The sequence below is a fragment of the Gopherus evgoodei genome, chromosome 4 (genome assembly GCF_007399415.2).
Source record: "Gopherus evgoodei ecotype Sinaloan lineage chromosome 4, rGopEvg1_v1.p, whole genome shotgun sequence".
In the NCBI taxonomy this organism is placed as follows: Eukaryota; Metazoa; Chordata; order Testudines; family Testudinidae; genus Gopherus; species Gopherus evgoodei.
In genome coordinates, this window is record NC_044325.1 from 99,625,423 (window position 1) to 99,645,130 (window position 19,708).

At 39.5% G+C, this 19,708-nt stretch overlaps 1 protein-coding gene across 6 annotated transcripts in view; it reads right to left on the reverse strand.

The window, feature by feature from the left end:
* ARNTL (aryl hydrocarbon receptor nuclear translocator like) overlaps positions 1–19,708 on the reverse strand; it is a 95,059-nt gene that overhangs the window by 30,073 nt on the left and 45,278 nt on the right. For all 6 annotated transcript variants that reach the window (XM_030560326.1, XM_030560331.1, XM_030560329.1 and 3 more), the window contains 7 exons: positions 17,574–17,594; positions 10,718–10,756; positions 10,301–10,342; positions 8,255–8,412; positions 5,252–5,331; positions 3,962–4,054; positions 2,631–2,748 (listed from right to left, as the gene is read on the reverse strand). In XM_030560326.1, coding sequence (XP_030416186.1) covers positions 2,631–2,748; positions 3,962–4,054; positions 5,252–5,331; positions 8,255–8,412; positions 10,301–10,342; positions 10,718–10,756; positions 17,574–17,594 — 551 coding nt within the window. The remainder of the gene's footprint in view (positions 1–2,630; positions 2,749–3,961; positions 4,055–5,251; positions 5,332–8,254; positions 8,413–10,300; positions 10,343–10,717; positions 10,757–17,573; positions 17,595–19,708) is intronic.

A 19,708-nucleotide genomic window follows, 5' to 3' on the forward strand; every position in this document is an offset into this window, starting at 1 on the left:
TGGTATATGATGTACACAGTAAAGATACATTTAAATGATTTCAAAATCTCTCTCTCTCTCAATACTCAGGCTATATGATACTTTCAATGGATCAGCATGTTCCTCCAAACATTTAAGCATATGAATATCTTTGTGCCTCACAAAAATAATTGGCCTTGATCCTGCAACCACAGAAGTTATTTATACATGTGCTTGCGAGGAACATAGACTTACTTGGTTAAATTTTCATAAGTGGCTTCTAAATTTACAGCTGCAATTTTGTGTGTGCAAAGCACCACAACTGAATACACAAAGATAATTTGCACACAAGGGATCCCTATTTATTTCCCATCCTCAGAAACCACCCTAATGAACTTGCATATGTTGCCAAGAGATTAGATCACCACTTTAAATAGGAAAATTTGCTTAATAAAACAACTTTCTTAAAAGTTAACCAGATCACAACATTTTAAAACAAAATGGTAACCTGGTTATCAAACTACTTATCCCAAAAAGCCATAGGCCTAGGGTCAAAGTTCACACTACTCTGCCAAGTGCAAGAAGCTGCAGCTTCCTGCCATTCTTCCATTACAAGGATTTCCAATCTACAATAGATGACAGCCAGGGTTAGTAGTAGCTTCCTAACTCACTGTTTTTTACAGCAATATGGCCAATCACAAAGTTCACTACTACCACCAAATTCAGGTACCTTTCACTGTATAAAACTCATATATTATCTGACTATACTATCTACGTTGGATATATGTTATTTATATTATCAGTTTCTTTCTCTTCCCAAGAAACAAGTCACTCCAAAAGTCACAAGTCCTTTAAAAAAGATACAGAAACTTTGAAACATTCCTTACTCCCTGCCACAGAATTGTTTCAGGATTACTCCAGAATACATTCCCCCTTAAAAAGGGCTTCCAGTCAACAAGGAACAAATAAGTCATCCACACTGTTTAATTACATCACCCCAGCCTCATACACCGGGTGCTTCTTCAGTAGGACGAAGGGTGTGTTCTTACTTCCAGTTAACTAACAAGAGATAAAATCCTAGTAAAGACAATATAGTTGGCAGTTTTTACATGAGTTGGCAAGTTCAAGTGAACTCTAGTTTCTAACATAGTGTTCAACTAGACCTGCTAACTCACGTGATAACTACAGACTGCCTTGTCTTCTTTAGGATTTTACCTCATGTTAGTTAACTGAAGTTTACCAACATGTGGTAAAAACACATTGTTTTTCTTAGCAAAAACAAGGCCTTAGTGACAATGAATTTGTTTCCTTGAATATGCATTTATCTCCTTTTCTGGGCAGTTATTCGATGCTACATTTTAAGCTAGCATTTAGACCACGAACAAGTTGGTTAAAGGCTCCTGTACCTAACAGATAATGTGAATAGATTAAGAAAAGGAAAATCTTAGGCTCAATATCATCAAGATCATACTGACAGCAAGATCTGTTTTAATGAGGATTGATGCTAACAGTTTCCCAATCACCACATCCCCCCCACAAACCCTTTGAGAGGTCTGTCACAAAGATTAATAATGACCTGCATCATAGAATCATAGAATTGTAGGACTGGAAGGGACCTCAAGAGGTCATATAGTCCAGTCCCCTGCACTCATGGCAGGACTAAGTATTATCTAGACCATCACTCAAAGGTGTTTGTCTAATCTGCTCTTACAAATCTCCAATGACGGAGATTCTATAACCTCTGAAGGCAATTTATTCGAGTGCTTAATCACCATGACAGTCTGGAAGTTTTTCCTAATGTCCAATCTAAATCACCCTTGCTGCAATATAAGCCCATTGCTTCTTGTCCTATCCTCAGAAGTTAAGGAGAACAATTTTTCTCCCTCCTCTTTGTAATGACCTTTTATGTACTTGAAAACTGTTATCATGTCCCTTCTAAGTCTTCTCTTCTCCAGACAAAACAAACCCAATTTTTTCAATCTTCCCTCATAGGTCATGTTTGTCTAGACCTTTAATCAATTTTGGTGCTCTTCTCTGGATTTTCTCCAGTTTGTCCACATCTTTCCTGAAATGTGGTGCCCAGAACTGGACACAATACTCCAGTTGAGGCCTAATCAGCGTGGAGTGGAGCAGAAGAATTACTTCTTGTGTCTTGCTTACAATACTCCTGCTAATACATTCCAGAATTATGTTTGCTTTTTTTTGCAACAGTGTTACATTGTTGACTCATATTTAGCTTGTGATCCACTATGACCTCGAGATCCCTTTCTACAGTACTCCTTCCTAGGCAGTCATTTCCCATTTTGTTGCAATGCTTGCAGAAGAATGGTCTTGTAGTTAAAACAACAGGAAAGGAAGTCTGGAGATCTAGATTCTATTCCTGGCTCTACTAAAAATACTTCTTGTATGACCTTATGCAAGACACTTGACCCCTCTCTTTAACTCAGTCTCTCCATTTGTAAAATGGAGAAAATATTCATTAATCCATTTGTACAAATTAATTCATTAGTACTTGTAAATGTTAATAGTTTGAGATCCTTAATTGGAAGGCATTATGGAAGTGAACAGTATTAACCAGCATTTAATTGATGTACCTGGTATTAAAAAAAAGATGATAAAAATACATAAGTTTAAGATGCACAAACATTTCAAGGAAAGAAATAAACACTCACTTTTTGCATCTATGAGCCTTTCTCGTGGTGCAGTATCAGAAGAAGAGAGCTGCTCCTTAACTTTCGCAATATCCTTAGGATGAAGGTAGTCAAACAAACTCTGACCAATCAGATCATTCTGTAGATATGGAATATTAAATCAGAAATTAAAAATAAACATATGTGTTAAAATTTAGGAAATATTGCTTACATTTTAAAGAGTCACTTAGTATGTCAGTCTACAATGACAGCCTGTTCAGTCTATTACAGTCAAAGTTTGGGCCTCTTTTTCCCCCCATGGAAAGGTTTATTCTCAATTATATATCAAATATTCATTGTAAAATCACAACTAAAACATAATCATGTCTCCCAAAGCTTTTAAAATATGTACCCTGAATGAAAGGCTGGCCAAAAGAATATATTTTTTAATTTAGTTTTGAAGTTCTTAGAATTTTAATGATGGAGAAGAGGGTACAGAAAATTAAGGATATGGTAGTATCATAACAAGAGGTTTGGTAAAAGTCAAGCCTTGTGTTAAGTGTACATTAAACCTGACTTTGGTATGATTATTCTGATTATTTTTCAATATAGCTTGACCTGTTAGATGGTAGCAAAACAGTAATTTCTACTTTGCTCAGACTCCTCATCTTGTCAAATCTCACCCATATTTAAATCATTATCCCTTACACTGGTCCCGAGAACATCTACTCATATAATACTGGCATTTCCCCCCATATCCAGCTACTATCAACTCAAATGCATTTTGATTCGTTGGTAAACTGATTTAAATGCAACATTGTTTACACAGAGGGTTCCTGTTGCCTGACAGCAAAAGTTGACTCTCAGTACAAACGTTATGTGACTTTACTTAATTAACAAAAGGGGAAGGGCAATCAAGTTAGATAAAACAGGAACTAAATGGAAACATTTTCCAGAACAAGAGTAAAATTTTCAAAAGTGTCCAACTGACGTAAGAGCCTAGGTACCACTTTCAAAATTTACCTAAGAGCCCAAGTCACTTAGGCACTTTTGATAACGTTATCCCAAGCCTTTTTAGAGGCGAAACAAAAAAAACCCAATAGTTTTGTAAGTGGTGAAGTAGAGTAAATATTCCTCTGCACTTCCTGGTGCAGCTGAAACCAGAAGCAGTATTACCAAAAGAAGTTTTTTTCCAATCCAGCAAAAACCAGAAAATGTTGTAAATCTTGCAAGTTAGAGTGTTTCTGGGATAATTCTAGACTCAAACATAGACATTTCAGATGAACACTCCAAATTTTAGATGTGTATCCAAACAAAACCTTTCAATCTCTTGAGGCCTGTCCATTATTAGTTCCAAAGGTACAGAACAATACCTGACTATAGTTGAGGATCTTGAAGACAGATTCTGAAACAAACAATATCTTCCCTCTGTCACAGCCCACAACAAACAGAAATCCATCTGCTGCCTAATTACGAAAGATATTTGTATTATTTTAAAAAGACAATTACATTTTTTAAGCATTTAGGTACCTTTGTTACACAGTAGGATTTCTATATTAACATTAATATAGTTACATCTATAGAAATAATTGAATTAGCAAAGTATGACATTATGATAAAAGCTTAAAAATCTTTTTGCACTAGATTTTTTGGCACTACTTTCCTTAATAATGACAAGAATTTAGAGACAATTTCAGTAGTAGTAAAAGCTCACATCTTCTCATGTAATATTATAGTTGTACACTAAGCAATTCCTTAATTTAAAAAAAATCAATAACTAATCTTCTTGTGTTTGACCTATGTTTATTTCATTTTAAATTCATTTGACTTCTTTTGGAAACTAAGTATGGCCCGGATCTTGCAGACATTTCTATGCATGTGAGTAATTCCACTTAATTCAAGGGGCCTCATGTACATGAGCATTTGTGGGGAACAGGCCCTAACTTTGTAAATTCATATAAATCACAGAACCATTTAAATAACTCAATCCTGCATATACTCTAGTTGGTCATTTAAATGAGATTTGTGAAGCACTGAAAGCCTATTAAATCAATTTTTAAGTCTTTGCTTAAGTATTGGAACAAAAAGGCTATAGCTTATGCTTTTATAGTGCTAATAAAGTACATAGATTTTATTTTTACAATCAGTTTAAATACACCTATGATGTTGTTTCCTCACTGATCTTAGTTATGACTTTTATGCATCAACTGATTATACACTGAAAATTGTATCAAATGATCAGGGCCATGAGCCAATAAGAAAAGATCTGAAAACAATGGTGTTCATTTATTTACTTCTAACTTAATTAACCCAACAACTGAAAATCCTAATGACTGGATGGTAAAGTGCTTTTATGTCAAAGTGCTTTTATATGAAAATATTTTGAACTGGTCACTTATTTTTTGGTCCCTTGATTTTTAGGTGCCCAGCTTGATACCTGTGGCTTGACTTTCAGGTGTTGAGCATCCTCTCAAGTTCCACTGACTTCAAAGTGGAGTTGAAGGAGTTCATCATCTTTGAAAATCAAGACTATCTGTCTCAAGTTGCACCATGGGTCTGGCTAAAGACATAATTATTGGGGTCTTTCCCTTCATGAGAATTAAATTCATAAATATTTTACAACCAAAAAGTTTTAAATTTAGCATTTTTAAGTTGAAACATACCCTGAGAATAAGATGTTTTAATTCATCATCTGACAGAAAAGCAGGTTTGTAGTTTGCTTCTGTATATGGGTTTGTGGCACCTTTAAGAAAAAAGAAGAGTGACTACCGCATGTAAATAAACTTAATATACATCCATTTATTATATATAAATATACTCTTGATTACAAACACTTTTTCTTCCATGCCTTTTGATGCTCCCTACCATGTTTTTTTTCCCAGCTGTGTTCTAATTGCAAGTATCCTTTACACAAGCGGAACCCAGCTGAAGACAACTCAGGAAAGAACGAACACTGGCTGGGAAGTACACACTGAAGACAAGAACAGGCAGTAATTCCAAACATTAATAACTCTTTAAGGCAGGGGTTCTCAAACTTCAGTGTACCGTGACCCCCTTCTGACAACAAAAATTACTACACAACCCCAGGAGTGGGGGCTGAGCTTGCCCGAGCCTGGCTGCCCCAGTTTGGGGGGCAGGGCGGAGAGAGGTGGGGGAAAGAGGCAAAGCTGAAACCCAAGGGCTTCAGCTCCAGGAAGGGGGCCTGTAACCTGATCCCCGTTGCCCAGGGCTGAAGCCACTAGGCTTCGGTTTTGGCCCCAGGCACTTGGACTTGGGCTTCAGCTTCGGCCGTGGGTAGTGGGGCTCGGGCTTTGGTCACAGGTCTCAGCAAGTCTAAGCCAGCCCTGGCGACCCCATTAAAATGGGGAAGCAACCCACTTTGGGGTCCTGATCCACAGTTTGAGATCTGCTGCTTTAAGGAATAAGAATATTCGCCTTCATGCAAACATGTTTTCCAAATGTTGTGCTGTGCCCTGTCCAAGTGTGCGCTCCACAGCAGAACAAAAACTGTGACATTACTAAAGGGACTGATGTTTTCCATCTTTAAATAATTTCTTGCATGTAGACTCTAGTCAACAGTGGCTGAAAGTCATTATTATCTGATGGCTACTCAGTGGCCTATGTGAAATGAATTGGTGATCTCAATCCAATTCTTATGAAAGTAACCTGCATAGTTACGGTACTATATAACTGTAGATATATATAAATATAGATTTCAGCTATTTATCTATATCTATATCTATAAATAGATATATTTTCATTAACTTAGTTTCACTCTGTATCATTTCTGCGGTAAAACCCATACTAACTGTTTATATACAATACTTAAGTGCCAAAAGACTGTTTTTCTCCCCATCCTCAGAGAAAAGATGGCCAATCTTGTAAATTAATAAAAATAGACAGCGAATGCTATAATTAGGGTTCTGTTATGAAAGTCTCTATGTAACCTTGTTTTGAGCTGCCATTAATTATCTCCAAAATTGTTCTTTTGGGTTAAAGATATCCATACAATCTCAACTAAATTACTATTTCTTTGAAAGTTTGGCCAAAAGAGCTGGTCAGCTGTCCGAGTTAGCACAGCACTGAATTAATATGTGCTTTCCTGATTAAAAATTATCTAGATCTTGTGCATGAATAACTTAAACAGTTAATCATGTAGCTAGACATCTCTGAGGAACTGTCTTCAAATTAGTTTTTCAAAATAAAAAATCATCTATAAATTGTTTTTGTGCATATAGTGCTAAATTTCTAGTGAGTCGTTCTTATTTGTAGTACTTTACATGACCATACTGTTCAGTAAATACATTAACATCGACAGTTACCTTGGGGTGGTTTGAGGAACCTATTCCACTGAAAAGTTCGTTAGTTGTATATGGTTTCCATTTTACAGAACTTTAGCATTTATTTTTTCTTCTCCCTCTCTCCTGGTCTTTGGAGGTTTTTTTTGTTTGTTTTGTTTTGTGTTTTTAACAAAACAGAGATGTTAAATGTTAAATACTTGTTTTTGATAAAACTACAGTTAAAAAGTTAACTGCACAAATCTCAAAATTCAAAAGGTAATGCTCCTACAGAAACCTTAACCTTAATATTTCATACTTGCAGCATTTTGTAGTCCTGTTTTTTCTGGTTAAATCTATATAATAAAATATACATTACAGGTGAAATTCACCCAGGTGCAGAAAGCTGCCATAAGAGCTTCAGCAACAAATTAAGTTCTGGAGGGCACAGTCTATGTGTCACAGAGGGGTCTCTGTGCCGGCCTGCATAAACAGGAATGGGCTGACCTGAGTGAGGATCTACTGGATCTATGATTAAATGGATCCAGAGATCCTAGCAGCCCATTTCTGTGATATGAAAGAGCAGGAAATGGCAGTAAACCATCTTACAGATCAGTGCTTCTCAAAGTCAGGCCTCTGCTTGTGCAGGGAAAGCCCCTGGCGGTCCAGGCCGGTTTGTTTACTTGCTGCATCCGCAGATTCGGCCAATCGCGGCTCCCACTGGCTGTGGTTCGCCGCTCCAGGCCAATGGGGGCTGCGGGAAGGGTGGCCAGCACATCCCTTGGCCTGTGCCACTTCCTGAAGCCCACATTGGCCTAGAGCGGAGAACCGTGGCCAATGGGAGCTGCGATCGGCCCAACTTGTGGATGCAGCAGGTAAACAAACTGGCCCAGACCACCAGGGGCTTTCCCTGAACAAGCAGCAGACCAGCTTTGAGACGCATCATTATAGATGATACTCTTCTGTACACTGATCCTGGGTTTTTGGGGTGGATTTTTCCTCCCTACACTATGCATTATGCACATGGGTGAGTTACCTTTCCTGTAGAAAACATGCCTTTATGTTGCCTGTCTTCCACATTGTTTAACTGCAATATTACATTGCATTAATTAGGAAGCCAATTTCCGACTGCTTTTGGTCTCAAAGCTGATTTAAATGAATGCTGTCAAAGCAGAGTCAATTTGTGCCAGGATTCTACTACTCTATCATCCTTCACAGAGATTATGTCTGACAAGAGCATGAGTAATCCAATACAAATAAGTGATTCTGCAGAAGGAACAGTGTTGTCCATGCTAACACATATGAACCATGTTCTCAGTTCATAAGCTCTAGACCAGAACACACCTCATAGCTCAATGAAGAAGAAAGATAAGGATTTTTTTAACTCACCTCGTAATGTTTTCATATGCTGAACAGCCATTCTCAGTACAGTAAGTTTATCTAGCTTTCGGGACATAGCATTGCACGTTGGTACCAAAGATGCCAATTCATCAATAAAACTGTTCATTTTATCTCGACGTCTTTTTTCAATCTGGCTATGAGCCTCTCTAAGCAATAACAAAAAAATAAGATTTAATAGCGTAATGAAGTTTCAAATGGTCAGAAAAAATTAAGAACAACTGATTTTAAAGTAGTAGACTACAAGGCCCAGCCTGCACCCCTTATTCATAAGGCCACACACACAAAAGTAGTCCCACTGAAGTGAATATTAAAAGTTAATTACTTGTGTGAATAAGGGTTATTCATGGGAATAAAGGTGGCAGGATGGGACCCTAATTTAGCATCGGATACTCATATCACAGGCAGCTCTGAATGCTACCTTATTTACAATAAATACTGAAATTATCTGATAAGCAGGTTCTATCTATCTTCAGGTTTTTATACTGCTGCCTTGGTATCTGAGCACATCTACTGAGGTACTACAGGAATTATGTAAAAATCAAGCTCAAGATCATAGATGCATTAAGTACCAGTGTGTACAGAACTGGATAACAATTTATGCCAAAGAACAGCATTAAAAGTGTAAATATTATAAATCACTATAATATTCAAATTCTGTACTGAAGCATGTGCTTTATGTAAATCAGTTTCCTATTTCATCCGATAAATTACTGTTAAAAATATTTTGGAAAACAGATTTAAACTGGGCTTTTCCTATTGGTTAGAAAAACTGTGAGGAGTATCATATCATTTTGACATTGTATGTTCAAATTCAAAGTGGCCTTTTTGTTTGTTCTGTATATATTACATAGAATGATAGAATCATAGAATATTAGGGTTGGAAGAGACCTCAGGAGGTCATCTAGTTCAATCCCCTGCTCAAAGCAGGACCAACACCAACTAAATCATCCCAGCCAGGGCTTTCTCAAGCCGGGCCTTAAAAACCTCTAAGGATAGAGATTCCACCACCTCCCTAGGTAACCCATTTCAGTGATTCACCACCCTCCTAGTGAAATAGCATTTCCTAATAGTCAATCTAGACCTCCCCCACTGCAACTTGAGACCACTGTTTCTTGTTCTGTCATCTGCCACCACTGAGAACAGCCTAGCTCCATCCTTTTTAGAACCCCCCTTCAGGTAGTTGAAGGCTGCTATCAAATCCCCCCTCACTTTTCTCTTCTTCAGACTAAATAACTTCAGTTCCCTCAGCTTCTTCTCATAAGTCATGTGCCCCAGGCCCCTAATCATTTTTGTTGCCCTCTGCAGGGCTCTCTCCAATTTGTCCACATCCCTTCCGTAGTGGGGGGACCAAAACTGGACACAATACTCCAGGTGGGCCTCACCAGTGTCAAATAGAGGGGAATAATCACTTTCCTCGATCTGCTGGCAATGCTCCTACTAATACAGCCCAATATGCCACTGGCCTTCTTGGCAACAAGGGCACACTGCTGACTCATATCCAGCTTCTCGTCCACTGTAATCTCCAGGTCCTTTTCTGCAGAACTGCTGCTTAGCCAGTCCTCAGCCTGTAGCAGTGCATGGGATTCTTCTTTCGTAAGTGCAGGACTCTGCACTTGTCCTTGTTGAACCTCATCAGATTTCTTTTGGCCCAATCCTCCAATTTGTCTAGGCCCAATCCTCCAATTGTGCTACATGTACTGTAGCACTTTACAGCCTGGTAATGCTATAACACTTATAGCATGCAATGCTTTTGGTTCAGTGTAAATGGAGTAAGCCATGCTATTTCTATTTAATGTTAAGGGGAATTGCTTTTTAACTACATATTTCCAATAAAAATATACCATATAAGTATTTTAACAAAATTGCATGCAGTTCATAAAAGAACAAATCTTCAAAACTTAAGACAGATGGAAAAGCCAAACAGAAAAAACCCAAACATAAGCTTTTACTTTGGTGCACGAGGTCCCTAACATGACAGGAAAACTAGAATATCATCTTTTTTCAGTAAGTTAGTTAAGAAATAAAATAGTTTACCTTGCATTTTTTATTCTGCCTTGTTGGTCCGTATATTCCAACCTGATGAGGAAGAAGTTAAATTACAAAGTCACAGATTTATTGCCATTATTTTCTACATAATTTTCTAATAATTCCTTTTGTATACACTAAGTAGCTGTTGGTCTTTAGTTATAACAATATTTTTGGGGGTCATACCTGAGTTAAACTGAGTTTAGAAAGAATTTTTATTTACAGTAGGTTTTCACGGCAAGTTTCATGTTACTTTCTATTCTAGCTTTAACATTAAGCCCTGATCCTGCAAATTCTCAGACCCACATGGAGCCCAGCCCCTGTGACTTCAGTGATATGCCACACAAATGAAAGAGTTCACCCATAAGGATCTAGACTCTAATTAGATCTCTTGGAATGCACATTTTAGTAATAGTGTAACAGTACCTTCCGTGTTGGTCATCTTTATCTGTATCCATACCTTCTCTACAAAAATAAAAACAAAACAGCATGTCAGAAATACAGTGAAATTAGCAAATGTCAACTTGTTTATGAAATAAGCATTTATTCATGCTTCTTAAAGGAAAGTCAGACATAGTTATTGCAAAAAGTCATAATGAAATGTTTCTTTTGTCTTTAAACCCTTTAGTACAAAAATAATGCATCAATTTATTCAAAGAGAACATAAAAATGTTTCTGTGAAATAGTATGGGGGGACTACATCAATGGAATAAACCAAGATGTTCAAGTAATTGTACCAGGCAGTAAAACAGGCTTCAATTCAGAGAAGGCATCAGTGTTATTAAAATTTCCTTTAATCTACTGATACGTCCTTTTAAGTTTTTCTTCTAAACAGAATACTTTTAATCCATTAACAGTCAACTTGCATTGGCAAAACAGAAACAAAAGATTCACAGTAGCAGATGCATTATGGACTCTAAAAATAGTCACTCTAAGTTCCACATCTTCAAACTTCAAAGTCTTCAGCTAACAGTCAACAGTTCTTCATGTTCGGTCTAATCTTTACTTCAGGTCACTTCTACACTGAACATATCTAAGTTATTTAGACTTCTCATTCTGTTTTAGATTTCTTTTTGACTCTTGGTGTTCACATTCTTGCATGGAGTTTACAGGTGCTGATCAGTGAAAGAGAAAAATTCTCTCTTTATACTCCTTCCCCCACCCCCATTCATTTAAAGATTTGTTCTTGATCTCTGATTTCAGAGCACCACAATTCATTTTAAATTCTTTACTATATCAGTTCCAGTGGGAATCTGGAAGTACCTCTCAAAATAGGGGTTCACTTTGAAATTCATCTGTGAGCTAATATTCAAAGAGGACTTCAATACATTGATGCTAGGGAGCTCCTACCAGTGGATTCTAACATAGGGGTCTATCTGTAAAGACCTGAGGGTGCAGGTTCTCAGTTTCAGTGGGTCTAGAACCTGGGATGGTGGGGACCCTGAGGCCTGACACTCCCTCATCTCCACAAAGAGAGACAGATGAAACACCACCTCATAAATCCTGGAAGGTCAGACCCCCACAGGAAGTCCTATCAGAATGCCCAATTGGCTCATGCCCATTACGTAAGCCCAGAAGTGACCAGGGTGGGCTGTCCAAGCAACCAAGAAGAATGTATGCTGCTGCCAGGTCAGATCCCGCTCTCACCCTTCCCCTGAGATATGCATCCAACCCATTCCCAGTTCCTGCTCTGCTCCAGTTCTGTTCCTGCATTTACCCTCTGTTTCTGCCTTGCTCCATGCCTGATCCTTGTCTTTTTTCTGGCTGCTGTTCCTACACTCCTTTTCTAACAATTGGCTATCAGTTCCAGCTCTGACCTCATCTCATCTTCTGGCTACTAACTTCTGACTCTGAATCTGGCTCTGACACTTGGCTTGCCTCCTGACGCCTGCTCTGACCACTAGTTAGTTTGGGTCCCAGCTCCTCGCAGTACTGGAACGGAGGAGATGGGCTTGTCACTACCCATCGGTCCCAGTGTGGCATTAGACCCACAGGAACAAGTTAACCTGCTCCAGACTGACAATCTAGCATTGCATACCCAAGTGGCTTAGCCTGCAGCAGAAGTGTGGTCCCTCCAAGAATTACTTGCTTGCTCTCAGGGAAGGCCTCTCTCATCCAAGCAGGGTCCTGCAGTCCCCCTACTGGGAGGAGCACTCTGATGGCAAATGCCAGAAATTGAGGGGATTTTTGAATCAGTGCCATTTGCTTTTCTTACTTTATCCTTGCACACATTCAATGGATGAGGCAAAAGTGGAACTGGTGGTGAGACAGGAGAAGCAGTGGACTAGGCTTTGCCCCTCTTGGAGCAGAGCAACCCAGTTCTGACCAAATGGGGTGCTCTTTTGCAAGCAGTTTCTATTAATTTAATTTAATTCTAATTAAGTCTGTACCTAGGAAGCAGCACTACAGAAATTTTGGCAAGGGCAGGGATCCACCATCCAATATCCTGCTCGCTTTTGATGACTGGAGACAGATGTGGAATGGAATGAGGTGGCCCAGTTACACCTGGGGCTTGAGTGAAGAGGTGAAGGACAAGCTGGCCTGTGCTGAAAGTCCTAGTAGCCCTTCTCTGCATCTGTTCCAGTTTGAATTCATCTTTCTTAAACATGGGAGATCAGAACTGTACACAGTATTCCAGATGAGATCTCACCAGTGCCTTGTTTAACACTTCCTGAGCTCTACTTGACATATCTCGCCTGATGCATCCTAGCATCGCATTAGCCTTTTTCATGGCTGCATCACATTGGTGGCTCACAATCATCCTGTGATCAACCAATAAACCTAGGTCTTTCGCCTCCTGGCACTTCCAGCTGATACATCCCCAGTTTATAGCAAAAATTCTCATTATTAGTCCCTAAGTGTATGACGTTGCACTTTGCACTATTAAATTTCATCCCATTTATATTATTTCAGTTTTCCAGGTCTTCCAGATCTTCTTATATGAGACTTTGGTCCTCCTCCTCCCAACTTGTACCATCTGCAAGTTTTATTAGAACATTCCCACTTTGTGTGTCAAGGTTATGAATGAAAATGTTAAATAAGACTGGTCCCAAGACTGATCCCTGAGGAACTCCACTAGTAACCTCCTTCCAGCCTGACAATTCACTTTTTGGTATGACCCGTTGTAGTTACCCCTTTGACCAGTTCCTTATCCCCCTTTCAGTTCTCATATTAATCCCCATCTTCTCCAATTTAACTAATAATTTCCCATGCGGAACTGTATCAAATGCCTTATTGATATCCAAGTAGATTAGATCTACGGCAATTTTCCTTTGTCGAAAAAATCAGTTATCTTCTCAAAGAAAGAGATCAGGTTGGTCTGGCATGATCTACATTTCATAAAACCATGTTGTACTTTCTCCCAATTACCATTTACCTCCATGTCCTTAAGTACTTTTTCTTTCAAAATTTGTTCCAAGACCTTCTATACAGTTGCAGTCAAACAAACAGGCCAGTAGTTTCCCAGATCACTTTTTTCCCCTTTCTTAAAAATAGGTACTATATTAGCAGTTTTCCATTCATAGGGTATGACCTGAGTTAATGGAGTCATTAAAAATCCTTGCTATTGGGCTTGCAATTTTATGCGCCGGTTCCATTAATATTCTTGGATGGAAATTATCCAGGCCCCCCCCAATTTGGTCCCATTAAACTGTTTGAGTTTGATTTCACCTCATATGTTGTAATTTTTACATTTATATCCTTATTCCCATTAGCCACCCTGCCACTATCCTTAAGCGCCTCATTACCATTATTAACACTGAGATAAAGCATTCATTCAGGTGTTGGGCCATGCTCAGATTATTTTTAATCTCCACCCCATCCTCAGTGTGTAGCAGTCCCACTTCTTTGTTTCCTTACATTTCCAAGTTCCAATGATGTGGATCTGTCTCAGATCTGGTCATCACCATCCTCATCCAGTGGTCTCTGATTGACTCGGGGGCCTCAGAGAGTGTCATCAATGTTGCATATTGCCTTGCACATCCCTCTCCAGCCCAAGAGCACACTGGATCTTGTCAAAACTAATCAACAGGTCCCTCCTGTTGTCCAGGCTCCCAGGAAGATCCCTGGGCCTTAGGGGTGTATAATTTAACCTTTACAAGGTGTATAACCAGTGTAGATTCGATCAGGGGACAAACAGAAGACTGCATTTTGAACACTCTGGCGCTTGGCGTATCTGGTCATGCCATTTGGGTTAACCAATGCTCCTGCTACCTTCCAACGCTTTGTCAACAACACGTTCTGGGACAGCCTGGACCAGTTTGTAATTATCTACTTTTATGATACACTGATATTTTCTGAGAATCCTGAGCAACACACTGATCACATCCAGTTCATCCTGGAAAGAAGCACGGAGTGTATGTCAAGCTCCACAAACGTACGTTTGACCATCCATCCTCTGAGTTTGTGGGGTATATAATTTCCTCCCTCAGGTAATTTGAATGGACCCTCAGAAAGTTGAAGCAATCCACATCTAGGCAGCACCCAGACTTTCCGGAAGCTGCAACACTTTCTTGGATTAGCAAAATTTTATTAGAGATTCATTTAAAACTTTTCAGGGCAAATGGCTCCCCGACCTCCCTTCCCACAAGTCCATTAAGTTCATTTGGTCATTTGAAGCACAATGAGCGTTGGATCAGCTCAAGATTGCCTTCACAACTGCCCCCATTTTAGGGCATCCAGGCCCCAATCAGTAGTTCATAGTAGAAATAAATGCCTCTAGTATAACTCTGGGTGCTGTCCTGTCCCAATCAGTACTACACCCATGTCACAGAGTCCCCAGGCGATGCTCTGGAGCTGCTCCCTATGAAGCCAGTCAGGATTCTGGTGAAGTCTCCTCTCTGCGAGCAGACTGTCTCCAGGGCAAGAAGCTCACACGGCTTCACCTTCCTGGGTCTGACCTTAGAGAATTCAGCATCCTTTGCCCCTCTTTGTGTTTCCCATAGTGAGTCCACCCTGGCGGCGTCCTGGGGAAGCCAGAGGGTCCTACACTCCAACTTCGCAGTCAGACGTGACTCTTAGCCAGCCAGTAAAACAGAGGTTTATTAGATGACAGGAACACGGTCTAAAACAGAGCTTGTAGGTACATAGAACAGACCCCTCAGCTGGGTCCATTTTGGGGGGCAGTAAGCCCCACGTCTGCACTCACTTTGCATCCTCAGCCAGCCCCAAACTGACACTCTCCAGCCCCTCCTCTATGGCCTTTGTCTCTTTTCCAGGCCAGGAGGACACCTAATCTCTTTGTTCTTCAACACCTTCAGTTGGCATCTTTGCAGAGGAGGGACCCAGGCCATTAGTTGCCAGGAGATAGAGTGCCAGCCATTCTCTGTCCAGACAGTATCACAGGGGCCTTCTTGGGCTCTGCAACAATTATACCCTCTGATCCCCCCACCTAGATACCTAAGAAATGCATAAGGGAAACTGAGGCACGCCTACAGCAGTCAGAGGAAACATTAAGAACATTCCCACTCCATCACAACCCATGTGCACATTATTGATGCAAGCTTACAACTGCTGGATTTCAGAACTACGAAATATTGGACACAGAACCGCTTATCATTAAATCTACTTTCAAAAAGTAGCGACACTATCTGGAGAGGCTTGACATCCAGTACAGGTATTCTCCAAACAGAAACACAGAAAAACATTTGGGACTTGAGCCAAAGACAGCTCCAGTGAGCACTATTCTTCTCCTGATTTAAAGTCACCATTTCATACTGTCCAGGAACCAGTAATGGGAAAACAGACACCTTCTTAAGTAAAGGGGAATATTACCAAGGAAACAAGGAGCCCAACTCAGAACCACCCCATCTCCTGAAGCCCCGTAACTTTGTTAACACCGTGACCCACCTAGACCTGATAATCCTCCTTTAGACAGTTGCTCAAGAAGACCCTTCTGGAAGGCTCCACCTAGGAAAGGAATGGCCAAAGTGCAACAATCCACTCTGAGGGCCACATCATAGTTCCTATAATTGTAGGCTGACTAACTAAAATGGCCCATTTCATTTCCTGTGACTGTCAGCCTTTGGCCAAAACAATAGCTCAGCTGCTGGTGACAGACATCATTTGCTCCCAGACCAAATCATCCCTGACCGAGAGCCAAATTTGTGTCTCGCTTCTGACAGGAGACAATCCACCTAATAGATGTTCATGCATCCACCCCCACTGCATATCACTCCCAGACCTATGGGCAGTTGAAGAGGGTCAAGTCAAGCATTGGAACAATACTTGTGTGCTTTATTAACTTCCATTGGGACAACTGGGTTTCCCTATTATTATACATCAAGTTCGCCTACAATGGTGCTGATCATGTTTCCGGTAGGCAGAGCCCCTTCTTTTCAAATTATGGACATCATCCTCATTTCCACCCTGTGTTACCCACAGACTTCCCAAAGCTGGTGGCCGTTGACTGGGTCCAGTGAATTCACAATATCCAAGATGAACTATGCAGTCACCTGGCTGAGGCTAAAAAAGCCTACAAGCTGTTTGTGGGCTGGTAACACCAAAAATGTTTGGCATTTGTTGTGAGCCAGAAGGTCTGGCTCATTGCAAATCACGTCAGGATGATCAGGCCTTCTCAAAAGTTAAACAATTAGTTCCTCAGTCCTTTCCAAAACCTGCAAATGGGGGCAGCAGAGTTGCATATACGCTGCAACTTCCCCAGTCCCTCTTCATCCACCAAGTGTCCCAGGCATCAATTCTCAAGCCCTGCATGGAGAATCCCTTCTTGGATCAGTCTCAACAACCCATCAGTCAAGATTCAGAGGCATGAAGAACATACTGTGCACAAGATCCTTGCCTCCTGTCTGTAGCGAAGTTGCTTCCAATACTTCATAGCCTGGAAAGGTTACCATCCCAAGAGATGATCCTGGGAGCCTGTGACCCACATCCATGTCCCTGAGCTAGTGGAAAATTTTTACTGGGATCATCCCAACAAGCCAGGCCCAGTGGCGCCCTGGAGGGGAGCATGCCTAAGTGTAAGAATCGAGGGGTTCGGGTCCTCAGTTTCAGTGGGTACAACCTGGGTCTCTAACACTCCCCCACTGCCAGCAAGGGAGATAGTTGAAGCACCACCTCACCAATCAATGCTCATCTAATAAGTATATTTATAGCATGAGAAGTAGCGTACTCCAAACTGTACATTAGAAGACATTCCAGTATCATCAAAAAAGAGCAGAACTTGAGTAGTTTGTTGAGGTCATCAGAGTCTCAATCGGAAATAAAAACTTTGTTACAGATATTCTGTGGGGGAGGGTACGAGAGAGAGATTATTGTTTATACTTACTCAAAAGAAAATCCATCTAGTCTGGAAAGAGAAAAAAAAATTATTACTCAATGTACAAAGAGCGTTAGTGCTTACTAGACTACATTCTGCTACTTGCTATTGTTTGTCTTAATTTCCAGTTTTTCCACGTTCATAAACACTGACATGCAATTCTGTAGTCTGGAAAAGCAAATAATTTTCATAATCTAAAGTGACAAAATTGTTTATAACCTACTTCAAAGGGAGCAACTCCCTTCTGCTTATGGTGTGTCTTACGGTCAGGAGAAGAGAACTGTGAAAGATTATTAAATTTAGGCTTTAAGGAACCAGTGTGTTTTATCACTTATTTAACTCTTAAGTACAAATACTACCCCTGAGATTAATGTGAGAATATATCCAAGAGCAGACTTTTCTTTCTGGAGGAAAGAAGGAATTCAGCAGTGCTACCCATTCAGAAAGATAAATATGGAAAAATGCTTTCTTGAGGTAGCAGAAGTTGATAAAATAAAGAATGCTCCAGCTAAATCTGCTAAGATTAATTTAAATTAGAACAGTGATCTTATTCCAAACAGACTGTCCAAATGAATATTTCAGGTGAAAACATATAGAGTACATATATCCAGAGTCTCCAAAGACTACTAGAATTTTGAATTTGGATTTCCCTAAAGCAGAAACTGTTCTCACAGATCCTTCTCAAAGAATCTTAATTTACTTCACAACTGACATGCTCAATATCGATTTAAAAATTGTCCAGAGAAAATGGAACATTCCAACATCAGACTCAGGACGTAGGATGACAGAATTTGTACAGACGCATGTGAAAACAGGCTATACTCCAAATGGAAATAATTGTGTTAAATAATTGATAAGAGCTTGCTGTAAGTTATTCTGATTTTTTCTCTTTTACACAGTGATTTAAATCCTTTGGGTAGGTCTTGAGGTGCTTGCTGCAGAATATGGATTATCTATTCTGAAATTCATCAGAAATGACTAAAATCTTCATTTTCCTAAAAATTTCCTACTTTCCATTTCCTCCTACTAGTTAGGCACACTACATCCTTATGATTTAAATTATTTCCATTCATTAAGTTTCCCAGCTTCATATATCTACTGTAAGTATTCCTACAATATTGACAAAATTAGTTTTTTGTTTTTTTTTTAAAAGGAACATAATAGAATCTTTCATTAAAAACAAAGGGTTGTGTCCTGATCAAATTCCTACTGGATCAACTGCTTGGCTTAGCCTTGTTTCACCTGGGCATTAGAGCAAATCATAGAACACGGGTTAGGGCAAAGACCCAGGCAACAGGACATATGAGGTCTACTCTCAGCTCTGACATTGATTTACTGTATGACCTTACTTAAGATTTGTAACATTACGAAGTTGAAACACTATTTCTCATGTTTTTCTGCCTGTAAAGCCAGATGTACTTAGTACCACGAATCCAACTGCAGAAGCCCCAGATGGAGAGAAAAAACAGTTTAGAAACTGCTAAAAGTTATCTAAAAAAAATGTCTATATGTAATGTTGCTGTTTGATATACCTTGCTTTAAACAAGGCTAGAAAGAAAAAGAGTGAGTATTTCGAAAGGAAAAACTTAAAAGAAAGCAAATGTGTCACTATTTCTGTGTATAACATATACATATACCCTCCGGGCATAAACATCCCAAACATGCAGTAGTGATGGTCATGTCAAAGTATGGAGTCATTGGATAACCAGTCAAGCACGTTGCCCAATCCATCTGCATCAGCATGACTTCTAACATTCCAAATCTCTGAGCAGTTTTCAAATGGTTTATGAAAAAATAAAACTACTAGAAAAATGTTTGCCTTTTTCTAAGAACTTCACCCCAATATATAGAATTGCTCTGCAAATGTTGCCATTAAAATTACATCAGTCTGTGGTTCTGCAAGGACAATATTCTACTTTAGAAAAGTTACAGGTTCAAGTTCTGATGTCCCTCAACACATGAGCACTAGAAATGGAAACTTAATTTTATTATAAAGCCAGGAATTTCCCCTTTCTGTTGGGATAAAGCTATTATTTAAAGAAGTTCTAATATTCATATAAACATAGGTTATCAAATGTGTTCAAGAAACTATGCCAAAACACATTACTTCTTCATAGCAAAACTGCAATAGGGTAGAAAAGATA